The sequence below is a fragment of the Crocodylus porosus genome, unplaced genomic scaffold (assembly GCF_001723895.1).
Source record: "Crocodylus porosus isolate Cpor-Errol unplaced genomic scaffold, CroPor_comp1, whole genome shotgun sequence".
NCBI lineage: Eukaryota > Metazoa > Chordata > Crocodylia > Crocodylidae > Crocodylus > Crocodylus porosus.
In genome coordinates, this window is record NW_017728918.1 from 69,249,226 (window position 1) to 69,272,621 (window position 23,396).

General features: G+C 39.3%; 1 protein-coding gene across 1 annotated transcript; it reads right to left on the reverse strand.

Moving 5' to 3' along the window:
- Positions 1–6,211: 6,211 nt before the first annotated feature.
- Positions 6,212–11,920, reverse strand: AKIRIN2 (akirin 2). The gene is made up of 4 exons (XM_019537727.1): positions 11,753–11,920; positions 10,915–11,064; positions 7,256–7,327; positions 6,212–6,908 (listed from the first exon to the last, which is right to left on the reverse strand). The coding sequence occupies exons 1-4, from the start codon at positions 11,856–11,858 to the stop codon at positions 6,898–6,900; spliced, it is 339 nt and encodes a 112-aa protein (XP_019393272.1). The 5' UTR covers positions 11,859–11,920; the 3' UTR covers positions 6,212–6,897.
- Positions 11,921–23,396: the final 11,476 nt, after the last annotated feature.

Below are 23,396 nucleotides of genomic sequence, written 5' to 3' on the forward strand. Positions count from 1 at the left end.
GCTAGGATCTGGAACCAACTTCCAAGGGAAGTGGTGCTGGCTCCTACCCTGAGGGTCTTTAAGAAGAGGCTTGATGCTTACCTGGCTGGAGTCATTTGAGCCCAATTTTTCTCCTGCCCAGGCAGGGGGTAAGGCTTGAAGATCTACAAGGTCCCTTCTGACCATGCTTCTATGATTCTATCTACTTGAGTTGCTTCAGATGTAGTAGCCTAATAACACTGCAGTAACCTGCTGGGTAATAAGTGGACTAATATGCTACTACATAATAGTATTAGGCTACTGCACAGTAAGCATCACAAAAAAAAAAGTGCTGGCGCTAATGCACAGTAACTCTAATTACTGTGTATTAATGAATGCATAAACACCTTCAGAGTGCTAAAGTTGGCTCACAGCAAAGAGCAAGGTTGTATTTTTCTTTCCAAAGGGATATAAACATCTGGGGTTAGCTGATGAACAACCCCAGACAGCAGCAAATCGTATTTTTCCAGGGGGAGGGAAATAACTACTGCTTATTGTCATATTAGTTGGTAAGCTGCTGCAGTCAACATTTATTCACAAAGCCCAATAAGGCCTTCCCCATCCAACCACTGGAAAATAAACGTCCAAGCAAATTCACGTCTCCCCTTAAAAGCTGTCTTTGAGAGAGATTCCCTCGGTTAACTTGTTTGCTAAATTAATTATGCACCTGAGAAATAATAGTGCTGGATTCACAGCAGGGTCATAAGTGGCAATTAGTGTAGGTGCCTACGTCAAGGCACTGTCAGCATATACATCATAAATCCCCTGCTAATGCTGTTAACAACTCTGCTGGAATTTCCAATGGAAGAGTCTCCTAAGGACTGAGGTAAGCTGTTTGGTGTCTGTTGCACAATGGCATCCCTTTGGACTTCATAAATAGGAGTTTCCCCTGCCTGTCTTGCTTCAGGGCCTAATTCACTGGTTATGCTCAAACCCATGCAAACATGGAGAGAAGAGGTGGAGCTGTCTTTCCATTTGTCCAAAAGTCCAGCATTGAGGGCATGTGATTGGGGGGAGGGGGTGTCATGAATTTCAGTTGCTGCTTCAATTGATATGTAGTGTACATACTGAAATGTTCTTTGGAGCAAGGATGGCAACCCAGCTGTTTCCCAGGTGAGTGGCCTACTTGGTTATTAGACAATAGGTCTCTAGGGAACTATCCTGGCAAAAACTTAGGCAGCAGCTGATCATGGGTGTTGAGATAAAAATTATGGACTCAGGCTTTTATTGAAGAGTTAGCCCTTGATAAAATATGGAAGCACTGGTGTTACTGCTTTAGGTGACTGCTTTAGGTGGTAACATTTGAAGCATCTCTGCTGTACCCACTGTTAGCAGTATGAACTTGCTTTTGACACAAGTTCAGGTGGGAGAGCCCTTTCCGAGGAAAAATTTTGGAACACCAGTCTAGACTTCAAAAATCTAGAAGAGTTTTTGGACTTAATTGTACCAATGAGGCAAAAACCATCCTGTTTAGTAAAAGCACTATAAAAAAGTGCATAGGTTGGTTTAAAATATAATATCCTTACTGATGTGCTGGGATCACATGCAGCCAATAAAGCACCTGGGGTTGAAGGCCAAATCTTTTTACCATACAGTCTAATTTGCCAATTAATTTAAAATGTTTTAAGGCTAAAGTGTCAGAAGCAGTAAGAGGGACAGCAAAGCAAGACAGGACCACAGTAGGGCTTTTAAGTACTATGAAAATAGGTGTTTCTGAATAGGTTAGTTAATCAGATAAGGGACAAAGTAACTAAAGATTAAGTGAAACATGTAATGTTACTCTTTCTACAATAAACTAATTTGAACATTAAAGCATAAGGTCACTTCTGTTTGTTAAACTACATGCTGTTTCCCAGCAAGATGTCTATTCCCCAAGATCAAATCCTGAGCTCACTGTGCTGCCAAAATGCAGTAATATACCTACTACAAAGGGATTACAAGTCTGATTAGGTCTATCTGAGCTGCTTTTGGGAGGAAGATTGGAGGCAGGTTTGAGATCTATATTTAAAAAAAAAAAAAAAAGTAAATTTTCCAGCCTGTTTCTTCCTGCAGAGACTAGATTCTGTATTTGTCCTTACTTGGGTCCCAGCCAACTTGGAGGAGTCAAGTGTTGCAGAATTACATACACATTATCAACAGGAATGGAACAATTATAGCACAGGGCTGTATGCATGACTGGGGGGGAGGTGTTACAGGCTTGAGGTACCTGCAGGAGCACAGGTTTTGGCAAAGACACCACCAACATTATGTTCCACATAATGTTGGTGTCTTTGCCAAAACCTGTGCTCCTGCAGCTACCTCAAGCTTGTAACAAACCACTCCTGTTTGCAGGTTACTGTGGGAGCAATTATGATTTATGCATTCATTCAAATATTTTACACACATCACTGATTGACTTGTAAATATTCTCAATTTATCCTTTGTTGCCTAGATGCATCACTCAGACCCTTGTTCCAACTACAGTGCACAAGTGCTTCCACATGTACAAGCCTGGTTTCTACAGCATGCTTGTGATTGTTTTGTTTTCTGCATGTATAAAACTCCCAGGGATACTCAATGGCTGCATTGTTTGTGGCAAGTCAACAGGAGGACAGAAATGACCAAAAATGACTCCTTTTAAAAAGCTTGAAGACAGAGGGGGAGAATGAATCCTTATGCAATCTGGGTCCAATATTACAACCAAAAAGCTGAGTGAAAGGCCACAGCTGTAGAATAACTTACTGCTGCTGCCTATTTCAAAAACACCTCTACTCATTTAACATAAACGAGTCTTCAGAAGTAGCAGCTTAGAAGTTATGTGCATGAACTGCTATTGCCAAAGCTCAGTTTTCTGTACAAAGAGTGAGCAGCTTCTTGGAGGTGGGGGGAGAAGGAAGGAGGCTGGTGCAGGAGCTGGAGCCACAGTCATCATCCCCATCACTGCTGCTCATTGCCAGAAGTAAAGCCCCCCCCCCCCAAAAGGGTCCATTGGCTGAATCTGGTCTATGGGCTGTCATAAGCCATTCTAGACTTAAAATGTTTTACTAGTAGTCCTTGCAGCAAGTCTGAAAAACTTAAGTAAAATAGAGGCTGCAGCCTGGCTTCACTGGTTTGTGGGACAGCCATGAGAAATGGATTCCAAACCAGTTAGACTACCAGCGAAGGACAAGGCCAGAAAAGCTGGCTAGCTCAGGGGTGGGCAAGATGTGACCCACTAGGACATTCTATCCAGCCCACAGGGCCCCTAAAAATTTAGAAAATTAATATTTATCTGCCCCTGGCTGCCTGTCATGTGGCCCTCTGGCTTGCCAAAACTTAGTAAGCAGCCCCATGCCTGAAAAAATTGCCCACCCCTGGGCTAGCTGATTCAGGATGTATGCAGCAGCCTACTTGTTAAAAGTAGCATGTAGTCAAACTGTTTCCCATTTGAACAGTGGAGAGGAAAACTTAAGTTACAGAATTCTGCTTTCACTGAAATTATGTACCACTAATTGCCTCCCCTCCTGCTGAAACCCTAAAGAATAACTGGCCCTTCAAAAGTCCATATTAGTCAGCAGCACCCATTGCTTTTCTTCAGAGACAGGTGTTTACATATACATCGGAATAGGCAGGCTACTTGTCCCTCATCACCATCCATAATGCACATGCCAGCCCTGCAAGATACTAACAAATACAAGCATCTCATCCTATCCCTCTCCTTCATACCAAGCTACACGCAGGTTTGGTAATAACATCCATCACCTCATTTTTTTCTTTGGCAGAATGCATTTGTTTCTTCCTAAGCAAAACTATTAAGAGACAACTACTCAGAAACATGGACAAATGGATTGTGTGAAAGTAAGTTAACCCAGCTCCACAGTGGCTTTGCCTGAAACAGCTGGTAGCCACTTCCAACTGAATTTTGCTTTTGGACTGCAAAGTACAGTTTTATACAAGATGGCAAATATGCATCTCCAGAAGTATAATGGTAGCACAGTCACTGTAAGGATTGAAAATTCAACAGTCAACTGCAGGAAACTTCAACACAGCACCTAACTGGAACACTTATTAAGCATGGCTGTTCAACACATCCAAAAGTGGAAAACAGAAAACACTTTGCACTAAAAGGGATTTAAAATGGGACTCGAGCAGCATTATCAACTCCTGGGGAGCCAAAAAAAATCCATGCACAGCCACTGCATCGTTCCCTACTTCTAGCAGCCTTCTCTTTATACCCTTTTTCTTTTAAATAAAGAGAACTGTATCTTGAACTGTTCCTTGAGGGTAATACTGAGACTAGATGGTAAGAGGTTCACAACACCTAGCCCACAGCCTCTGGCAGCACATGCCACAAAGGCAACCCTCCCCTAAAAGAAGGTTAAATGAGATTTAGGGAAAAAATAAAAATCTTTAGAATGAGCATTTCTGAGCTTAACTCTGAACTCAGATCACAAGATAAACAAGGAGGCTGTGCTAGTTAATGCACCTGATAGCGTTTGCTCTGTGAGTGTATACCACTAAGCTATCTGGTTAAGGGCAGGGTTCTGGAAACCAAAGAACCAAATGTATAAGGATGCTGGTGTCTAGCTACACTTCCACTTTAAGTAAGCAACACAACTGAGTAAGGGAACTAACTCACTCTCACCAGGCATGATATTCCTATTTCCCCACTTTGAATTTTGAGAAAAGTGAGTCTTTGTTCTTTCCATTGCCTACAGAAGGGAGACGTGTTTCCTTTCCCAAATTCCTTAAGAAGTCAAGCGCATGGGTAGGTGTATTAATTTGTATGGCCATTGCATAAAATCAGAACAGGCAACGCCTTTTCTTCCTTGACTGTAGTATTTGTGAGAGGTCACCATGGGCACCATATGTATGTGCTCTAGTGCATTCTAATTACAACACAGAGGAGCAGACTCAATGAGAATGCTTCAGCTTCTTATGTATTTAGTATCCCTGTGTTTCAAAATGGTGGCAGGGGCACTTTAACTAAAGCATCCATGTTGCCATTTTGAAACATAAGGATACTGACATAACACAAGATGCTGCACGCATTTTAATTAGAGCAGCTCCTGAGAGCTGCTCTAACTGAAGTGTCCATGTCTCCCCACGCCAACATGTGTAAAAAAAAAACCCAAAAAAACAACAAACCCATTGCCCTAAAGGAAGGCTTACAAAGTTCTGAAAAAAAAATGCTTTCCAAAAATGGGAGTTAAGGCACATCAGTAAGGCAGTTTGTCAAGCTGCAACAGCAGCACTTACTGATTTGCATCCTGCTATTTTGAATTTTTGAGAATCTGCATTTATAGCTCAACCTTTACATGCAAAGTGGATAAGATCAAAGCCTTGTCTTAACAGTGGGGATCATGTCAATACTCGTGTTACTGGTTGTTATCAAACTAAAAGCAGTGCAAGAATTCTATGCAAGACCACAGCTTAAAAACACAAAACAAGTGTTGAAATAGCTTGAACTCGCAGAAGCAAATCCTACTTACTGAGTAACTTAGTCTACTGCTACCCATACTACACAGCGACTCTGGCCACGGAGTAACTTTTCAGCTAATTATGTTGTGCATGCAGAAACAACAGCCGATCAATCAAAGTGACACTGAACATCTGTTTTGTTTGCAGTCACAACACGCATTATATTTTAAAATTTCTGTGCAAATGTAGCTGCACAGGGCCTGCTTAGAACATACCCAGGAGCCATTTGTTCAGGTACCAAGGGCTTATCCCATTAGTTCTGAGGCCCGGACATGATTCTGGGTTGAGAAATAGCTTGGTCTGTTTTATGCTCCTGAAACCCGAGAGCAAGGAAAAACAGTTTCCTCAGAGTACTAAGCAACCTTTTCCACTGGTGGGCCACAAGGACCTACACAGGTCACAGACAGGTGGATGCTAGGACCCTGCTGCTCCAACCCACAGACCAGACCTGAGGTTTTATGGACCACAGGTGCCAACCTCTGGCTTGGTGAGTTGGCCACAATGTGTTGAACCAGTAGGTAGCAATCAGTTAATCACGTTTCTGCACAGGGTGGATCATACTTGAGAAAGAGAGAATTTTTTAAACCTCTACAAAATTATTTTAGATTCCCAGTCATCTCTCCCCCCCCAAACTAACAACTTCCAGCCTCTCCGAGCCCCCAAACTACTAGTAAATGAAGTTTTCATTTAAACACTCAGATTAAGTTTATTCTTAAACAGCAAAAGTGCCATCTGCATATTAAAAACAAAGAGATTAGAAGTAAATGTTTTATTCTTCCAACTAAATTCCAGTACTACAAGGGCAGTAAAACAATGATACACTGAAAAATTGCAGCAATAAACATTTGTTAAAGACGGATAGAATAAATAAAAACTACAAAAATGAGAAATCATATAAACCCATTCTTAACCCCCAAAAAAGTCATGGAATACAGAAATGCCCTCCTTCACTATTTCACAGGCAGTACTGTGGGCTATTTGCTTAAAATTGTCCTGGGATTACATTCTAATTTAACTGTGATTACAGCTTGGTTGTAGTGCACAGTTATGAAAACCACACTAACTTCAGTCAGAAGTGTCATTCTACATTTTTATTTACACAACCAGTGAAGGGCAAGTTCTAGAACACCAGCTTTAATCCTTTACTTTTTCAAACTTATTAACATAAGAAGCCAAATTTTAATGATACAGCAAATGAGGCCACTGGTATTATTACAGGTAGCAAAGGTCCACATCCAGGTGGTACTGACATCAGGGAGCACTCCAAAACCAGTTGCTGCATAAGAGTGGTTGCCACTGACAAAAGCTTGAAATAACCTGTGTTCACAGGGGGTGGGGTGAGGGTGGGGGAAATATGGCATTGCTGCAAGTTTTTACTGGGACAGCTTACAGCAATTAAATGGGGTGGATAGGGCAGCCCACATATGCAGAAAACATGATTCATGAAACATCTGAAAAGAGTAGAAAAAGAAGCCATTAGTGAGTAGTTCTCCAATTCCGATTACATCTGATTTAGTTAAGACACTAATAGCTAAAAAAACACCTTAAACCTGACATTTAAAAACCCATGTGATACTAGAGGCACACTATTTTGGCAAGGTTTTGCACACACTGTAACATGTACTGCATTTTATATCACTTGCCTCCATTTTAACCTGCATGCTCCACCGCATCACGAACTTAAGCATTTTTGCACCTCAAGGCCATTTTTGTTGAAACAGAGGTGAAAAGAAGTCAAGCTACTACTGAATGCTCGAGGGACTTAATGCTATTGTAAAACATAAGCAGGAATACTCACAACTAGCAGGCTGTTCTCCATATCGTCGCATGATTTGATCATGCGTGAACTTCACAAACGCGTCGTATTGTTCTGAAAGCACAAAATGAGACTTAGTCAAAGCCGTATAACCCATTTTACAGATGCAAGGGAAGCATAATGTGGTTAACTGCGCACACGCGCATTCTCTCAGCTCCAGTCACTATTATTCTCATGAGAAACCAAAGTATTCAAAAGGCATGTGGAATAGCAGCACTGAAGAAATACAGAACGGGATTTCACTACAGACACTACAAAATGCTGTTACTAATTGCTAGAATGTTAGAACAAAGGCAGATAACAGGATGAACATTTGAGTGAAAAAAAAATCTTATTCACCTTATTCCAGTGCAAAAACAAATCATAAAAGGAAAGAATGAGGTGACTGTGGGCCTAATAAAAACAGCTCTTCAATCCAATACTGAAAGTAACATACTGAACAAATATTAAGCTAGCGCTGAACTAAGTACTACTCCTATTAGGGATTTTCTCCATATAAGCACATACATATAGTCTTTCTCCTTCTACTGATTTTATTTACTGACAATATTGCACCCATCAATATACAACTCCTTTTGGAATTGGGAAATTAAACAAGGTAGTTAGTATCTAGTAGACAAACCTTCTATTTTGCTCTTTTCCTTGTGGAAAAACAAATATGCAGCATGCAAGGCATTCACAGACATGGGCAAAACCAATAATCTTTACCTCCAACTACATTTTTTGTCAAAATGGTCCTTTAGTTTCCAGAGAAGAATCCCATTCTGATGTCTGCTTCCATTCAAAACTCCTTCTCCAGGGAATGAGCTACACCTTCAGGGTGAACAATGAATTGGCAATCCCAAGCACAGGGGCTCTTCCCCAAAGCAGGGGACATCATGATTTGCATTGATCTGTGACATGTCAGTGCCATGGCAGCCATGGTTTTTGAAGTGCTTTTCCACTTGCCCTCAAGCATAACCTCTGCCTTACTGGAATCCAGATTCCTGACTTTTTCTTAGTCACACAAGGATCTTGGCTTTGGCCCACATAACAATGACAGCAAAGGGAAGGATCCATTACCTGAAAGCTGTACCCAAAGTAACAGCTACACTTCGAAAACAAATACATCAGGGCCAGTGAGACACTAAACAAGTTTTCTCCTTGAACTTTCAAAAACTGACCAACACCTGTAGAGTCACACCATCTGAGATGATAAAAGTAGAGGGGTCTAGAACCCCCACATTCATTCCTGACCAAAAAGCACTTGTGCTCTGTAGAAAGGAGGTTTCCCTCAAACTACAAGTTCTCAATTCTTACTTATAGGAGACAGATTCTGAGTTTTAAAAACAAACTCAAAGTAATAAAATGTGGATTTGAGAGAGGATGCCATTTGATTGGAAAAAAAAAAAATCTTCTAGACCAGGCATCTAACCCTGGAATGGTTTTCACCACTTGACCACACTTGAGTTGGAAGGTGATGACCACTGCAGTAACAAAACAGAACAAGACAGACCACTTTAGGCTTGGAAGACTTGGTTTAGCATGTTTTTGACACTTCCCTCTTTGTAGATTTTCATACATCACAGATTATCTCTGTTGCTCAATATATGGCACATTGTAATATGATCCAAACAGCCGTTGGTAACCTCTGCTCTAAGAACAGCAGCCAAACGGCCACCCAGACTCATCACTCACCAGAGACTGCCTCCTTTGAAATTCTGGTAGGGAGTGCTTACTAGGGATTTGCCTCTGAAGAGACTGTCACCCAGAAGTCTCTCATGGGTCGAAACCTATAGTTATCCAGAACATGAATGTGTAAACATACTTAATCAAATGGGACACTAGGATGATAACCTACTGGAGAACCCTAGGAAGGCATGACAAAGTCTTAACACAAATCAGTCAGGTAAGGAGGGAAAGACTAGGGTTGTACAATGACTTCACAGATTCACAGAAGTTTAAGGCTGGAAGGGACCTCGTGAGATCATCAGGTCCAGCCCTGCTGCTCTGCACAGTCTTCCCAGGATCTGATCTACTTGGAGCAGGAGCAGTATGTATGAACTGAGAGGCTGATTAGAGATTAGTATGCAAGAAATTGGATATTAGAAACTTTGTGAATTAGCTATGCATTTTACACTGCTTTCAGTCCAGAGACATACAGGTATAATAGGGACCTGTAACTACAATCATTTTTAACCAGTAATGGCGCACAAGCATAACCACAAAAATTTCCTTCCTTCCACTAACTGCAAGGGTAAGCCTGGCATTAACAATGACAGTATCGTGTACAAGTATCCCAGAAAATGGTACAGGAGCAGAGGATGCGGTCACTTGTGCCATGGCCCTTCCACAAGCTTTACATTAAAGCTGTTCCTGGGACTCACTGAGAAAGTCTCTCCCCCCTAAGCTTGTATGCAAGCTTCTGACTTGCTGCCAGTCTGTTTTCATCAGAAATTGCATCATCTGTTCAGAAACTGCTCTGATGCCATAGTTTCAACCCAGCCAAGTTACCAACCAAACAGAATGTGCCTTGCAAGAATATTAACATAACCCTTGAGGAGGCAGGTTGGCACCAGGTGCAAAAGTCACTTTGCTGAACCAGCTGGAACATATCCACTGCCTAATAAAGAGGGAAGACATTCAAACCAATGGAAAAGGGAATTACAAGCAATACGCAGTTGCTATATATTGTTGCCAGTCTGGGATAGGAAACAGCTGGCAAATATGAAGGAAACCTCCAATGCAATGATTCCCAGTTGGGCGATGTACAATTCTTTCAAGGGTGTCACTGTACCAGGAAGTAAGCGATGAAGACCCCAATCCCCCCAGAACCAAGCACTTCAAGGTCCCACAGCCCAGGACTGCTCCTCAGGCTCCTAGCACCATGCTGTGCTGAGCCCGTGAGTGGACAGGCAGTTGTAGGGCTGCAGTTTTGAACCCAGCTCCCCCCACGGGGGCCAGCAGAAGACAACAGCTTGCAGCTCCAGGTGCCAGCATTCAAGTACCTGGAGATGCACCATTTCCCCCGACAGCTACAGACCAAGAGATCAAGAAGGGGGAGATAGTGGAAGAAGCAGGGAACAGTGGGATGAGGGTGTGCTCTTTCCCCATCTCACCTGGCACAAATTAGATTCTAGCTCAGTGATCTCAGCTGGGATAACTCTAAACTCTGTAGAAGTGCAAAGACCCAGGTGTCTTAAGGCTAACAAAAGTTGAGAACTGCTGTTCTACTGCTAAAGGAGCCTGCCTTTTATACCAATCTTCCAGAAAGAATAATGAGAAAGTTGTTCACCCCAATGAAGAAACCCTTTACAAGTGGAAAGGAATTTTCTAGCTAAAAGGGGAGAAAAGTAGTCTGTTCAAATAAGCCAGCACAGGAAAGCTACCTGAAATAAAACCTCTGCTTCCACTGGCCAACCTTGCAGACATACCCACGTGTTATAATTTTTTCCCAGAGCAGTGACAGGGAAAAAACAACAGATACTCTGCTATACACTATACATCACTCTGTTGTCGAGAGCCATGTTCAACAAACCAATTCTTAGCCAGAATAAGCTCAGCTACATACAGCATAAAGCACTGAAGTTAGAGAAAATGTCTTCTTTCCCATCATTTCTCTTTTCTCCCTATCCCCAAGCAATATTTAAATTTTAACATACCTGCAAGTTTTGTGGTCAAGATTTCTTCATACTCTTCACGGATTTTCTCTTCACGCTCTTTCAGCAAACGTTCACAGATCATTCCAACTTGTCTGAGAGTAAACAAGGGCTGTTCTTTTTTCAATGGTGATGATGCTGCAGATGAAGTACCTGTAAGTAATTCAGAGTTAATCTAACTAACCTCTTGCAGTTTGCTGTAAGGCATTTACTCTTACTTTTCAAACAAAACATTAGGAAAAACATTGCTGCAACTTTTGGATGCTTCCAAATGTTATTAATTTTATACAGAGGGTTAAAAATAAGCAACCTATACCAATTCAGTTTACCATGCACTGAGTTTTATTTAACAATGGCTTGGAAATACCACCAAAAAAGTGTGGCACTGAAGTCCACTCCACGATAGGGTAAACTGGGCTTTTTAACCCTGGTTGGCAACCAGACTAGAAGCAGAGCCCCAACAGGTGGAAAAATGAATGATCTCCTTTGCGCACCTCCTGTGGCCAAACTGGTTCCAAAAGTACTGACACTGCCTTTAATTTGTATTAAACCAGCAAGGCTGAGAGGGAGCACAGGTGTGTAGGCAGCTCAGCATCTCCATATATACTTCCCATGCTTTTGCACCCTGGAGAGGTCACTCCAGCTTCGCTTTATCTTTCAAGCAGGATTACATTCAACAAGGTGATGTTTCACTTGACATATTGTCTCCCGAGACAGACACCACAGAGCAGTAAGGTTACAGTAAACATCAGGAGACTAGACAGGGCTTACTACAGGCAAAGGAAGGACCTGCAGTGAAAGGGCATTATGCATTGGAGGTCCACAGACTTGTCTTTAATACCTGGCAAAGCTGGTCCAGTAAGAAGAAATGCATGTGGCTGTGCATCAGTAGAACAACATGGATCTGTCTGCTGGAAGCTATTTTCTAAGTGTCTCCTCTTCTGCATGCGTTTGTACTCCTGTTTTATGTTGTACAGAATTTGTTCTAAAAGCAAACAGTGAAAACAATTCACTCAGTGATGACAACATCTCAGTAACCCTACACACTTGACTTTGACTTCAGATACCAAACACCCTGGGAGGATTAACAAACCAAAAGGAATTCCTAAAAACTTAAGCTGTGTTTAGCATACAAACCTTTACTAAAAGACTGACACAAGTAAAGAATATGACATTTGCAAGGTTTAACTCCATGCTATTTATGTCAAAGGACTGATGATGGCCAAAAAAATAAAATAAAGCAAAAGGGACTTCAAGATTTGCATAAACTACTAAACACGAGTGTTACCAGTCCTTTCCTAACAATATTAGACTCAATATTACACAGCCTATATGCTCTTCTGAATATTATCGATGTGAATAAAGTATATATTGTAACTTTACAATGATGCCACAGATTTTTCTACCTACATATTTAATCAAACTGACTTGCATTAAACTACTCCAATTCCAAAGATACTGCTATACAATAACAAAATAGTAATTATTATACATTTACTACATTTGATTTTTATTTCAGGACCTAGTAGCCAAGAAGTTACACTAACAAGCACATAGTGCAACCAAAACCATTCTGGCCTCACAAACATTCCCACCTTGGGAAAAAAAGCATGGAAAGCACTCTGTTCTATAAAAAAGGCCTCCAATTGCCTAGAAAAATCCTTCTTTTTCCCTATTCGGTATGGAAGTGCTTAAGTGCAACATAGTGAAAACTGCTTAGCTAGTTTTTACTGCTACACTGAATACGGAGTTTTTGATTGCAAAGTCCAACCATGGCTTGAAAATGCCACTACCAATGGCAAAACAAGATTGCCTGGACAACTGGCTTCTGTAGAGTAAGCTTTCATGTTACAAAATTAAGCTTTTAGTCCTTCAGGTAAAGATAGCTTTCCAATCACCAACAAAAAAAAAAAAAAAAAAAAAAATGTCAAGCAATGCTGTCTGCCTAAGTCCACAGACAACTTTATTCAGTAAAGTTGCCTGTGACTGCTGAATGCTTTGCTAAAGTGCAACATAGTGAAAACTGCTTAGCCAGTTTTTACTGCTTGACTGAATACTAAGGGCAATGCTACATCTATGCATTCCCTAATGGATTAACACTCACTTGAGAGTAGATAAACCAAAGCAGGAAAGCTTAAGTTACTTGGTCAAGGTCACACAAGTCTGTCTGCAACAGAAAACAGATCTTCTGATTCCTGGTATTGTTTTAGCAAGAGAAGCATCATTTTTCTCTATTTTTTCTTTCCCCACCTTCCAACAGCCAGAGGGACTGGATGGATGCAAGAAAACATGATGGAGTTTCTAAATAGAGTCCAGAGAGAAAAATCTGTGAACAAAAATAAAAAAATCGCAGCATCTTCAGCAATAGGGCTCCTCACTAGGATTTTATCCCCATATAACAGCAGCCTCAAGGATACTGTTTAGGCACATACTTATCAGCCTCTCTAGTAAATTGTGCAATCCTGTAAGGCCAGGTGGTACACAGTATTAGCACTATTAGGTGCACAAACACCTTCACGTGATTCACAAGATAAACCCAGAGATTTCAAATAGGAATTCATAGCGTCAACACTGACCTGTTGTGGTCTTTTTGAGTTTTCTGCAGAATAATTGCTTTATTATTTTTCCAATAGCCAAAAGAGTGAAAGCTAAAAGCTGGCTTTTTCTGAAGGGTGCCTCAAGTCTAAGGAGGTTGAGTACCACTGCTGTAAGGGATGGATATGGTCAGTAACTTGGCTCAGAAAGAAAGCAACTGAGGAACAAGTCAGAAAAGAATACATTTGTGTAGGAACGAAGATACATTTATGTAGAAATGAAGACATAAAAGAAGTAGAGCACAGAAAGTGGAGTTTATAAAGGGGTGGTTGCACAGGGAAGACACACGGACAGCAGGAAAAGATGCATCATGCTCCCATATGGTACAGTAATGAAAACTGGGAATGAACCAGAAAAGGTAGTTGCAATTTTAAACTTCCTACAAGGATTAGGCAAGGGGTTGCCAAGAAGCACTACATCAAATGTTCCGAAACAGTGGCCCAGAAAGTATTTGCTGGTTAAATGATGCTAGGACATCATTACCGTCACTAAATGATATTAGAGCAGTTACACAGTCCTTTTCCAAACAACTCATTGCCAAATTAGCTAGAGGGATGTATCTGTATATCAAAGCCATTGCAAATAGTAAGCCAAGTGGCTTACAAGGTACCCTTTGTGCTAAAGGAAGGTCCACATACTGCCGTATCAATTTAAACTGCAAGACTGTGGTACCACATGCATCTTTTATTCCTGCTAGTTTGTATCAAGTACATTTATCAAGCTTTGGGTCTGACTATAAACACATCAATTAAGCTTCAAATGTGACAAAATCCCTAACAAAAATCCTCTATTTACAGCTTTGCAAAGAAGTATTACATCTATGCTATCTTATCGTAGCTAAGCATAACTAAGGCAATTCCCTTTATTTTCAAAATAAGTACAAATCTCCAAAGCCAATGTAATATAACTTTCCTCCAAAACACTGAATTACTGAAACTAAAAAATGAACTAGCCTCTAAAGCAATGGATCAAAACTCCCAACAAACTCAAAACACTGGATAAAAAACTGGTAGAATAAAAATCTTTGAGAAGATGTGTTATCTTTTATTAGACCAGTTAAATAGTTGGGAAAATTCTTCTTTGCCAGGTTTCAGCCTGGAATTACAGCACACTGGAGCAGCCTCCCTGCACGTGTAAAAGAGCCCTTAATTTCTACAGCAAGTTTCAAGATACAGACATTAAATGAAGCAAAAAACACTTTTTCCAGCTGTATGCAAGTAAGCTCATCTAATATGTGCTAGCACTGATATAAAACATGTAAACATATCAAAACATTTTTTAGTTTAAAACTAATTTAAGCAAAGTATTCATTCTTTTAATTTAGTTAATATTTTTATCACGCCAGAAGAAATGTTCATAAATATTTTTATAGCTAATGATTCTCATTTTCCAAGGTGCCTAAGCACACCAGGCCCAAAACTCCCAGGGATTTTGATGACCTAACATGAAAAAATCTACTAGGCACCTAGCTGCATCACTTCATTAACTGGTGGAGTATTGCTGAAGCTTTTAGAATTAGTAGATTTTGTCTTTACGTCTAGCTTTTATTCCTTTTTCCAACTTTCAGTTTCTCAACTTCAAATAAACTTGGTCCACAAGAAAAGAAATTGCATTGTACCTAAAGTAAACTATAACCAAAATTATAGCAAAAATCTGAAGAACTTTGCAAAATTATAGCAAAAATCTCATGCAATAAATTTAATGAACTATCAAGGATAAAAGAGAGTTATTTTTAAAGGAAAAATATTTCGTATACAAGTTTGATAGATTTTTTTTTAAATAAGTATGTTCTTCCCCAATCCTTTTTCATGAAATTTTCAAAAACAGAACCCCTAAATTTTAGCTCCAAAACCCACATTTAGACACTTTGCACAGGATGTTCAAAACCAACTAACTTAATTAAGAGCAAGCCCCATTAACTTCAGATTGTTAACTCTGATGGACAAATGCAATATATTAAAAAAAAAAATTCAGTTTTCTTGAAGTTTGGGTATTCAATATAGCAATATTTTCCTCTGGTGTCAAATAACCACAAGCTATTGGCTTATGCATTTTGTTTCTGAATCTGCATTATTCTTGAAATAATATTTAAAATTTCCTAGACTTGTTGGTACCTATGAATATTAAGCGTAAAAGTTAACAGAAAAAAATCCTAAACAACGAAGGAACTGAATAAACAAATACTAATGAGCCTTTTTAGGAATAAAAAATGTTAAAAAAGCAAAGAATTTGCAACATGTATGTTAAAATTAACTTTAAAATTATTTAAACAAAAGATCTAATAAAAACATGTCTGGGAAAAGTGGTAAGTTGAAACAGGTGTGCATTATGGAATCCAAGTCCAATTTAAACAATCATTTTCCTACTCAAGGTAAGACCACAGAAACTACAACAATACACACAGGAAAGTAAGACTAAAATAAGGGAAAAAACCCATTCTTTAACCATCTGCAAAGCAATATAACAACTATAAAAGTTTCATGTAATCTGAGGCTGCAGGGTTGAGATAATGGATATTTGGGAGTGCCAAATAATTAAATGAAGGGAGTAGGGGATGTACACCACAGATACCTCATTTCTGAGGGGTGGTTATTCATGCTCATCTTGCTCACTATCAACAAGATCATATAACTTAAATCTACAATTGATCAAGAATATACTGTATTAAACATGAAGGCAGGCAAAAGCCTATCTAGTTTCCAAGCAAAAAACAAAAACCAGTAAAACTTTTCTATTATATTGGGTGACTAGACAAAGTAAAACATACGATCTCCCAGGTTTCCTGACCTATAATATCAGGATCTGACAAAGTAAGCTTCAGGTCACAAAAGCTTATGCTATATATACACAGTTTGGTTAGTCTATAAGGTGAAAAGCTACATTGCATTATACTTGACTTCAAACTAAGAGCTAACTAGAAGGCTGCCTATTATAGAAATGTTAGTCCTTTATGCTCCAAACAACAGGTTACACATTCAGATAAACTCAGCCCTTGTTTCTGCTCCTAAAGTACCTTCAGACCACTCACAATCATTAGAAATTGATTCCTGGTTACCATATAAAACTTAAGTCAGAAATGCATAAGCACCTGCAGTACAATTTTAAAACCACAGGAACTTCAAATGAAAAGAGCCAGACTCAGACCTCACTCTGACCTGCTACATTACCAAAAGCAAGACAAGGGTAAGAGAAACCCTTGGGTTGCCTCCTACAGTCCCCAGCTTGAACACCTTGGACGCATCATTAATCACCTCCAATTCCTTTTGGAAAATGATGACCATCTCAAGGTGGCTAGGGTGGACAAAACTGTCCTAACTTCCAGACAGTCCCCCAACCCAAAACGGCATTTCTCCAGCATCACATGATCTAATTTCTACTCTCGCACGGGCAGGCCTTGGAACAGACCCAAATGCCAATCTTGCCTCATCAACATAGATCATGTCATCACCAGATCAAACACCACAGATGACAAAATCTAAGGTTCATTCACCTGTACCTCAACCAACATCATACAGGCCACCACCTGCTTAAAGTGCCATATCGCTATCTACACTGGACAGACAATTGGCAATCCCTATATGACAGAATTAATCAACTCTGATTTTATATCAGTTCCAGGAAGATGCACAAGCTTGGGGCAGAACACTTTAACCTCTCTAGACATTGCACTACTAAGCTCAGAGCAGCTCTTTTTAGGCAACAAAGCTTCAAAAACCAACTTGAACATGCAATTACAGAACAAGAAATCATCCACAGACTGGACTGGGCTCAGTACAGTGTGAACAGGAACTAGAGTCTTCTCTCACTGCCTCAATGATAACCTTATGTCCCTCCATGTTAACTACTTTGCTTTTCTCTCATCTACCCATCTTGCCTTTCCCAGCAGTGTCACCACCTTTTTCCTCCCACTTCCCTACCTTTTGTATTCTAATCACCTATTTCTATTTACAAGTCCTTTCACAGTATCTGATTAAGTAAGCCATTTAAAGAAGTTTATGCATTTCTGATTTAGTCAGTCTATATGGTGCAGGTCTACCCTGCTTTCTGCCTGACTTCATGGTAATGTATTTAACTCTCTCTCTACCACAGAACTTGCCATACTAATAGATGAGCAGGCTGAATAACAATTTCCAAACAGTACTGGATATTTCATACTTCCCGTAATGCACAATTAAGGGAGCAGGCCATTTTTTAAAATTATGTCAAAAGTTCTTGTCATATAATCACCTCATCATGACTGGTAATTATCTAGACATGATTTACAATTCAAACTGCAGTGCAGTTTGGAAACTTAACAAGGCAAACAATTGTTTTCAGAATTTTACTGACTGCTTTCATCTAGCATGAAGTTGATGTCAGGTTTGCTCTGACAGTCCCATGTCCCCCCCCCCCGCTTTCTCCAGGCTTCCTTGCCTTTTATAACAATAAGCTCAGAAACCTTAATTCCAGTTTCCCTCGTTTAGCTGGAACACTTTGGCACAATGAGTTTTATGGTGACTCAGTAGACAGAAGCTAGAGTGGCAGCTTTCCCAGCCCTGAAACAGAACCCAGAGAGAGTTCACATTTCAGTTTATGCTCTCACCATGTAGCTTAATCCTCCAGAAACTAACCATTCCTGAGATTTCTTTTATGCAGACAAGAAAAAAGCTATTGACTGCAGTCAACCACACACCATAAAAAGTACACAAAAGATGCTCAGCTGTACTTGTTTAGTTCAGTAATTCCAGATTCACCACCTTTTAAGTAGACAGTGTCACACTCCCTCATTCTCCCAGGATTTGGTGTCACCAAAAACCTGCTTCAGGAAGTATTAGCCAGGTGTTCTTACATGTACTATCATACAACCTGTTCAATTAATTCAGAGGTTGTCTTGGCAAGGCAAGAGGCAGCCACTTCTGAAGCATCACTGCTCTTTACCTAGTAATATCTCAATTTGAGGCTGCCAAATCACAATCTACTGACATCTTGACAAGAATTAACAAAGATCTGCATTTTAAAAGGAACCAGATGTCTTGCTTTCTCCTGTTTTGGTCATGGACAGTCACTTCAATGTATTTTTCAATCAGACAAGGTCTGCTGGGTTTTTGCAACAGACTATCTATTCTTGGAAATGATGTTAGTCTCAAAGGACAGTACTAAGATTTAAAAGAATAAAATGTGGATAATGGTGCATTCTGACACTTAACAGCCCGTTCCTATATTTAAAGGGTGAACAGCAGCCTCTCCCCAGAGGCCCAATAGTGCAGAGCTGGCAATCTCATGAGAACCAATTAACTAGGACCTCAGACTGATGAAGGTATGAAAGTTCTAGTCCTTCTGCATCAGTTCTGGCATCTCCAGCATCTGCGTTAGCGTGCTTTACAAAAATGTGACATTACAGGAAATCCCAACTCTCACAATCTAGAGCTCAAGGAATGAAAATTAGAGTTAGAAGCATGAAATCAGCTGGACAAATAGCAATTCTGTATTTTTCTATAGCCTAAACTAACCATTGTGGTATTTGTCAAACAAGGAGCAAAACACATTACATTCTACAGGAGCAGCCTATTAATCATTTCATAGTGAGAATGATGAACATCATCTTATGTGCCAATAGAAATCTCTCTTGCAGAATGAAGTAAATTGATTTGAGAAGTTCAGATACAAACTTTCAAAAATAATTTGAAGGGCACAATTTTGTAATAACTAGGGCATGTTGAAACACCTGGCATCTTGCCAGAATAATCCAAGGACAAACCTTCATGCTAATTAGCCCACAGAAGATATCATTTCAGTAGAGAAATGTTTACCGATAGCAACAAGCTATGTCTCCTTTTAAGGCCTTTAGACTTGTTCAATCTAGCACTCCAATTTATACTTGGGAACACTGCATAGGTTTCAGACAAACAGTAGTTTTATCACAAAGTAGCTCAAAGGAGTCAAGTAAGAACAGCACAAGAGAAAATTGATAGGTATTTTTATTCAAGCTGGCCAATCTTTTCTTGTGTGGTTTTAATATCAATATTAAAAATGAATTTGGACATTTATGCAATCTTGTGTTTGTGAACTAAATTCATTACCTTACTGAGAAGAATGTATTTGCAGCCAAATCTCTTCTATATTTGCCCTCACTTATGAGGGACAAATACATAAAAATAGAAATCTGTATCTTTTTAGCAACCTTCCTTTTCATATTTTTCACCTGAAGTCTATCCTTCTTTAAGAGAGAAGCTAGGAAAGACAGAAATGTTGTATTCTATTTTAGAATAAACTGCACAGAAAAGATAGGACTGACAACCTGGAAGCTGAAGTATTTTTTTTACCCAAGGAAAAAGTAGTTTGGCTGGCAGCTACACAATATTCTCACATCAGTCAAGTAATGCTCCTCAGACAGCAGACAAAAAAAAACAGTACAATTTTTCATACCTATTCAATTACTGGTAGACTAGGCAGTAAGGCCGATAAAGTCACAAACAGTGACTGTAGTTTACAATGTGGGTTTTAGTTCAACATGAAATGGCATGAGAACAACTTTTTCCATTTGATCAAGTCTCTAAACTGCTTTAATTAGTTTAATTCACTATTCATATCTACCTGGATTTGAAGTAGTGCCATGAGTTGAAAGACTATGTATACCCAGTAGATATCCCCTTGATCTTTGGTTTGTGACCCCTATTAGCCACTGGGGAAATTGCTCATAATGATTACCTCATATGGAGAACAAATCACTAGCACAGATAAACTCAAAGATCTGGCTCATGGGTTTTTGATAGAAGTTTTACAGACCCTTTCAAACAATTGTTTTCTCATGATTCTCCAAGATGTAAGCTACAGTCTCATTTGAGACTGAAACACTGTCCTATAAGAAAGCTATTGAAATCTGAGTTTATATAACATGTAACCTGCAGCGAAGGTGCAGAAAGGCCTTCCAGACATACAATTGGTGTTAAGTAACTAAATTTAAAGCAGCTAGTAAAAGATCTACACCAGGGGTAGGCAAAATGCAGTCCCCAGGCTGGCTGCAGCCCACCAGGCCATTCTATCCAGCCCACAGGGCCCCTAAAAAATTTAGAAAATTAATGTTTACCTGCCCCTGGCTGCCTGTCATGTGGCCCTCAATGGCTTGCCAAAACTTAGTAAGCAGCCCTCCGCCTGAAATAATTGCCCACTCTGATCTACACTGTTCCCTAGCCTACTTAAAAAGTTAGTGCCAGGAGATCTTGTAACCAGCAGAGTCTTTTTTTGTAATGATCTGCCTTTCACATCTGAAACACAAAACAGAAATTATTAGAATAATGCATTTAGTTTACTACCCAGAATGCATTCTTTTCTTCAGTAAAGAAACTAAATGTAAGGCTGTGCTGATGCATCCCACTGAGGAAAACATCCACTTTCCACGATATGTATTTGCTGATCAGATCTATAACATGGTTTTCAGATTTCAAGGGAACTGGTATAAGATACAGGAAACTGCCACAGGACACTTGGGCCTAAATCCTGTCCCACCAACATGTACTTATAGACCCACCTACTAATCTGTTTGAGGTATCACAATAAAATGTGAAATTCTAATTCATATTGTACCCTGAAGCTACTGGGCTATGATTAGTTATGATTATTTTACTGTGCAATTATTTTCCTATTTAATCCAAGCCTTTCAAACTAAATTCATACAAAGCACTCACTTCTCACTAACTATATGTACACAAAATAGGGGTACCACATAAAATCTTAATTAGAAAATATACAACAAAATTGCTAGCAAGTATAAAAATTCTCTCCCCAACTCAAAAAGGGGAAATATTTTAATACAAGTAAGAAACAAATACATATACTGATTGGACAAAGGTAAATCTTTGTTTAAGCCTCTCTAACAATTTCTTTTAGATACAAAATATTTATGGTATGGTATGCAGTAATGACTCAGTCATACAAACCCACATAGAGAATCTGTAAGCAGTGTAGATAAGAAATCCACAAGGCAGAACAGCTGCCAAATCCACCAAGACACTAAAAGCAACCTAAGAGCTGTCCAAATAACCGTAAAATATTCAAACAGTCTTGTTAAATTGAAATTTCATTTCGATTTGAAGTCTTCCCTCTCCCAAACCGGCATATCATTTAGTTGCCTAAATTTTATATTTAATTTAAGACAGTTGGTCTCTAAATCTGCACTCCTGTAAACCCAGTGCCCATTCAAAACTATACATTCTGTTTTCAGATAGCATTTGTTTCTGAAGAGACTAGCTAGTATTAAAACAGAATGAGGGGTCCACCACACTCTCTACTAAGAATAGAAGTCAAACAGTAGAAAGACCTTGAACAGCAAATAAAAGAAAATGAAATAAACTGCTGCACTAAGGACTATACAGGAGTATAGAAATAACAAGTTATTGTATACCCAGAACTTATTAATATTAATAGAAATATTATCATGAAATAAAATTACAAATTCTCTTCAAGTGCTGAAGACTTACACATAGGTATTTTACATAGGAAACTAAGTGGAACCAACTAAATTCAAGCCTTCTGAATAAACTACTACTACTAAGGTATAAAAATTGAAAACAAGCTTTTAAGATGGAATTAGTTTGTTTAACACCCCACTGAATTATACAGGTATAGATACTATAATTGTTTCTAAAAAGTGACTTTTTAAAAGGACAGGGTCTCCCTGGAAACGTAATCAAGTAAAATGTGGGCAACAATGTCTTTCATGAAAGAACACATCACTAAATTTAATTAAAAGTATAAAACTTGCTAAATCCCAAATATTCACAGTTAGCACTAAACAGATATGCGACAAAAAAGCTCTCATTATGACAGTACTAGTACTAACATCTTATGTCATAGCACACTATTTGCATAAATCCAATTTAAACCAGGCAAGATGTTTAAGGCCATTCAACAACCTGCAGGAACGTCTGATTCACTACACCTTATCTTCTGCCATTATGAAATAATAATTCACAAAGCCAGCTCATCTCAGTTTCGTTTTCGGAACAGATTAAACCACACCTCATTAGAACATCTTAATTTAGGATGTATAAGTATAAAAAGCAAATAATTTAAAAGGCTACCGCTGACACTCATTTCTACAGAGAAATAAAGCCAATGTGCTGCTACAAAATCCAGGATACAATAATTCATACCCTCCCAGAGTTCTATACTATTTTAGACTGTACCAAACCAAAAACATAAAATGGCTCATTTCTCATATTGTAAATCAAATATTTTATTTTCAGTACTTTTCAACTAGTTTATGGATGCAAATATCCATAAATGATGCTGACCAGACCAGGAGGCACAGAATTAGGAAAAGGCTCACACATTTCCCTTCTGCTAACCAGAAGGTTACCTTTGACACTCCCCCTTAACTACTTCATAAATTTGCCTGTGGGCTGTTGCGTTTTTTGTCATTATTGGATTTCCTTTCTTCCCTTACAAATTTAAGCTGTCCTTCCTCCCCATAAGGTAACCCGAGGCCAACAGATGCTGAACGTTGCTACTAATAATACGTTGTTGTCTGTAAAGACCTATGAAGCCCACTGCCAATGCACTGCCTCCCCACTGCTAATGTCTGACAGCTACATTCATCACCCCCTTTTGAGCAAAGCGTATTAGTCACAGCACTGTACAGTAACAGCGTTTCTCCTCCTCCTCAACCACACTGGTGCCAAAACCCTCCATTTCCACTTCCCACTGTAAAACCTTCCTATTTTAAGCAAGAACTCCTCTTTTTAAAAGGGCAAGGTAAACTCAGCTCTTCTTAAAAGAGAGAGGAAGATACAAGAAGACAATTACTATAACTGGACATGTGTATCAGCCAGTGTCATCCTTCCCCAGGAGAACTGCTGCCTGCTGCTGACTCATGCAAAATCCTTGCCCAACCTTTTTTTTTTTTTTTTTTT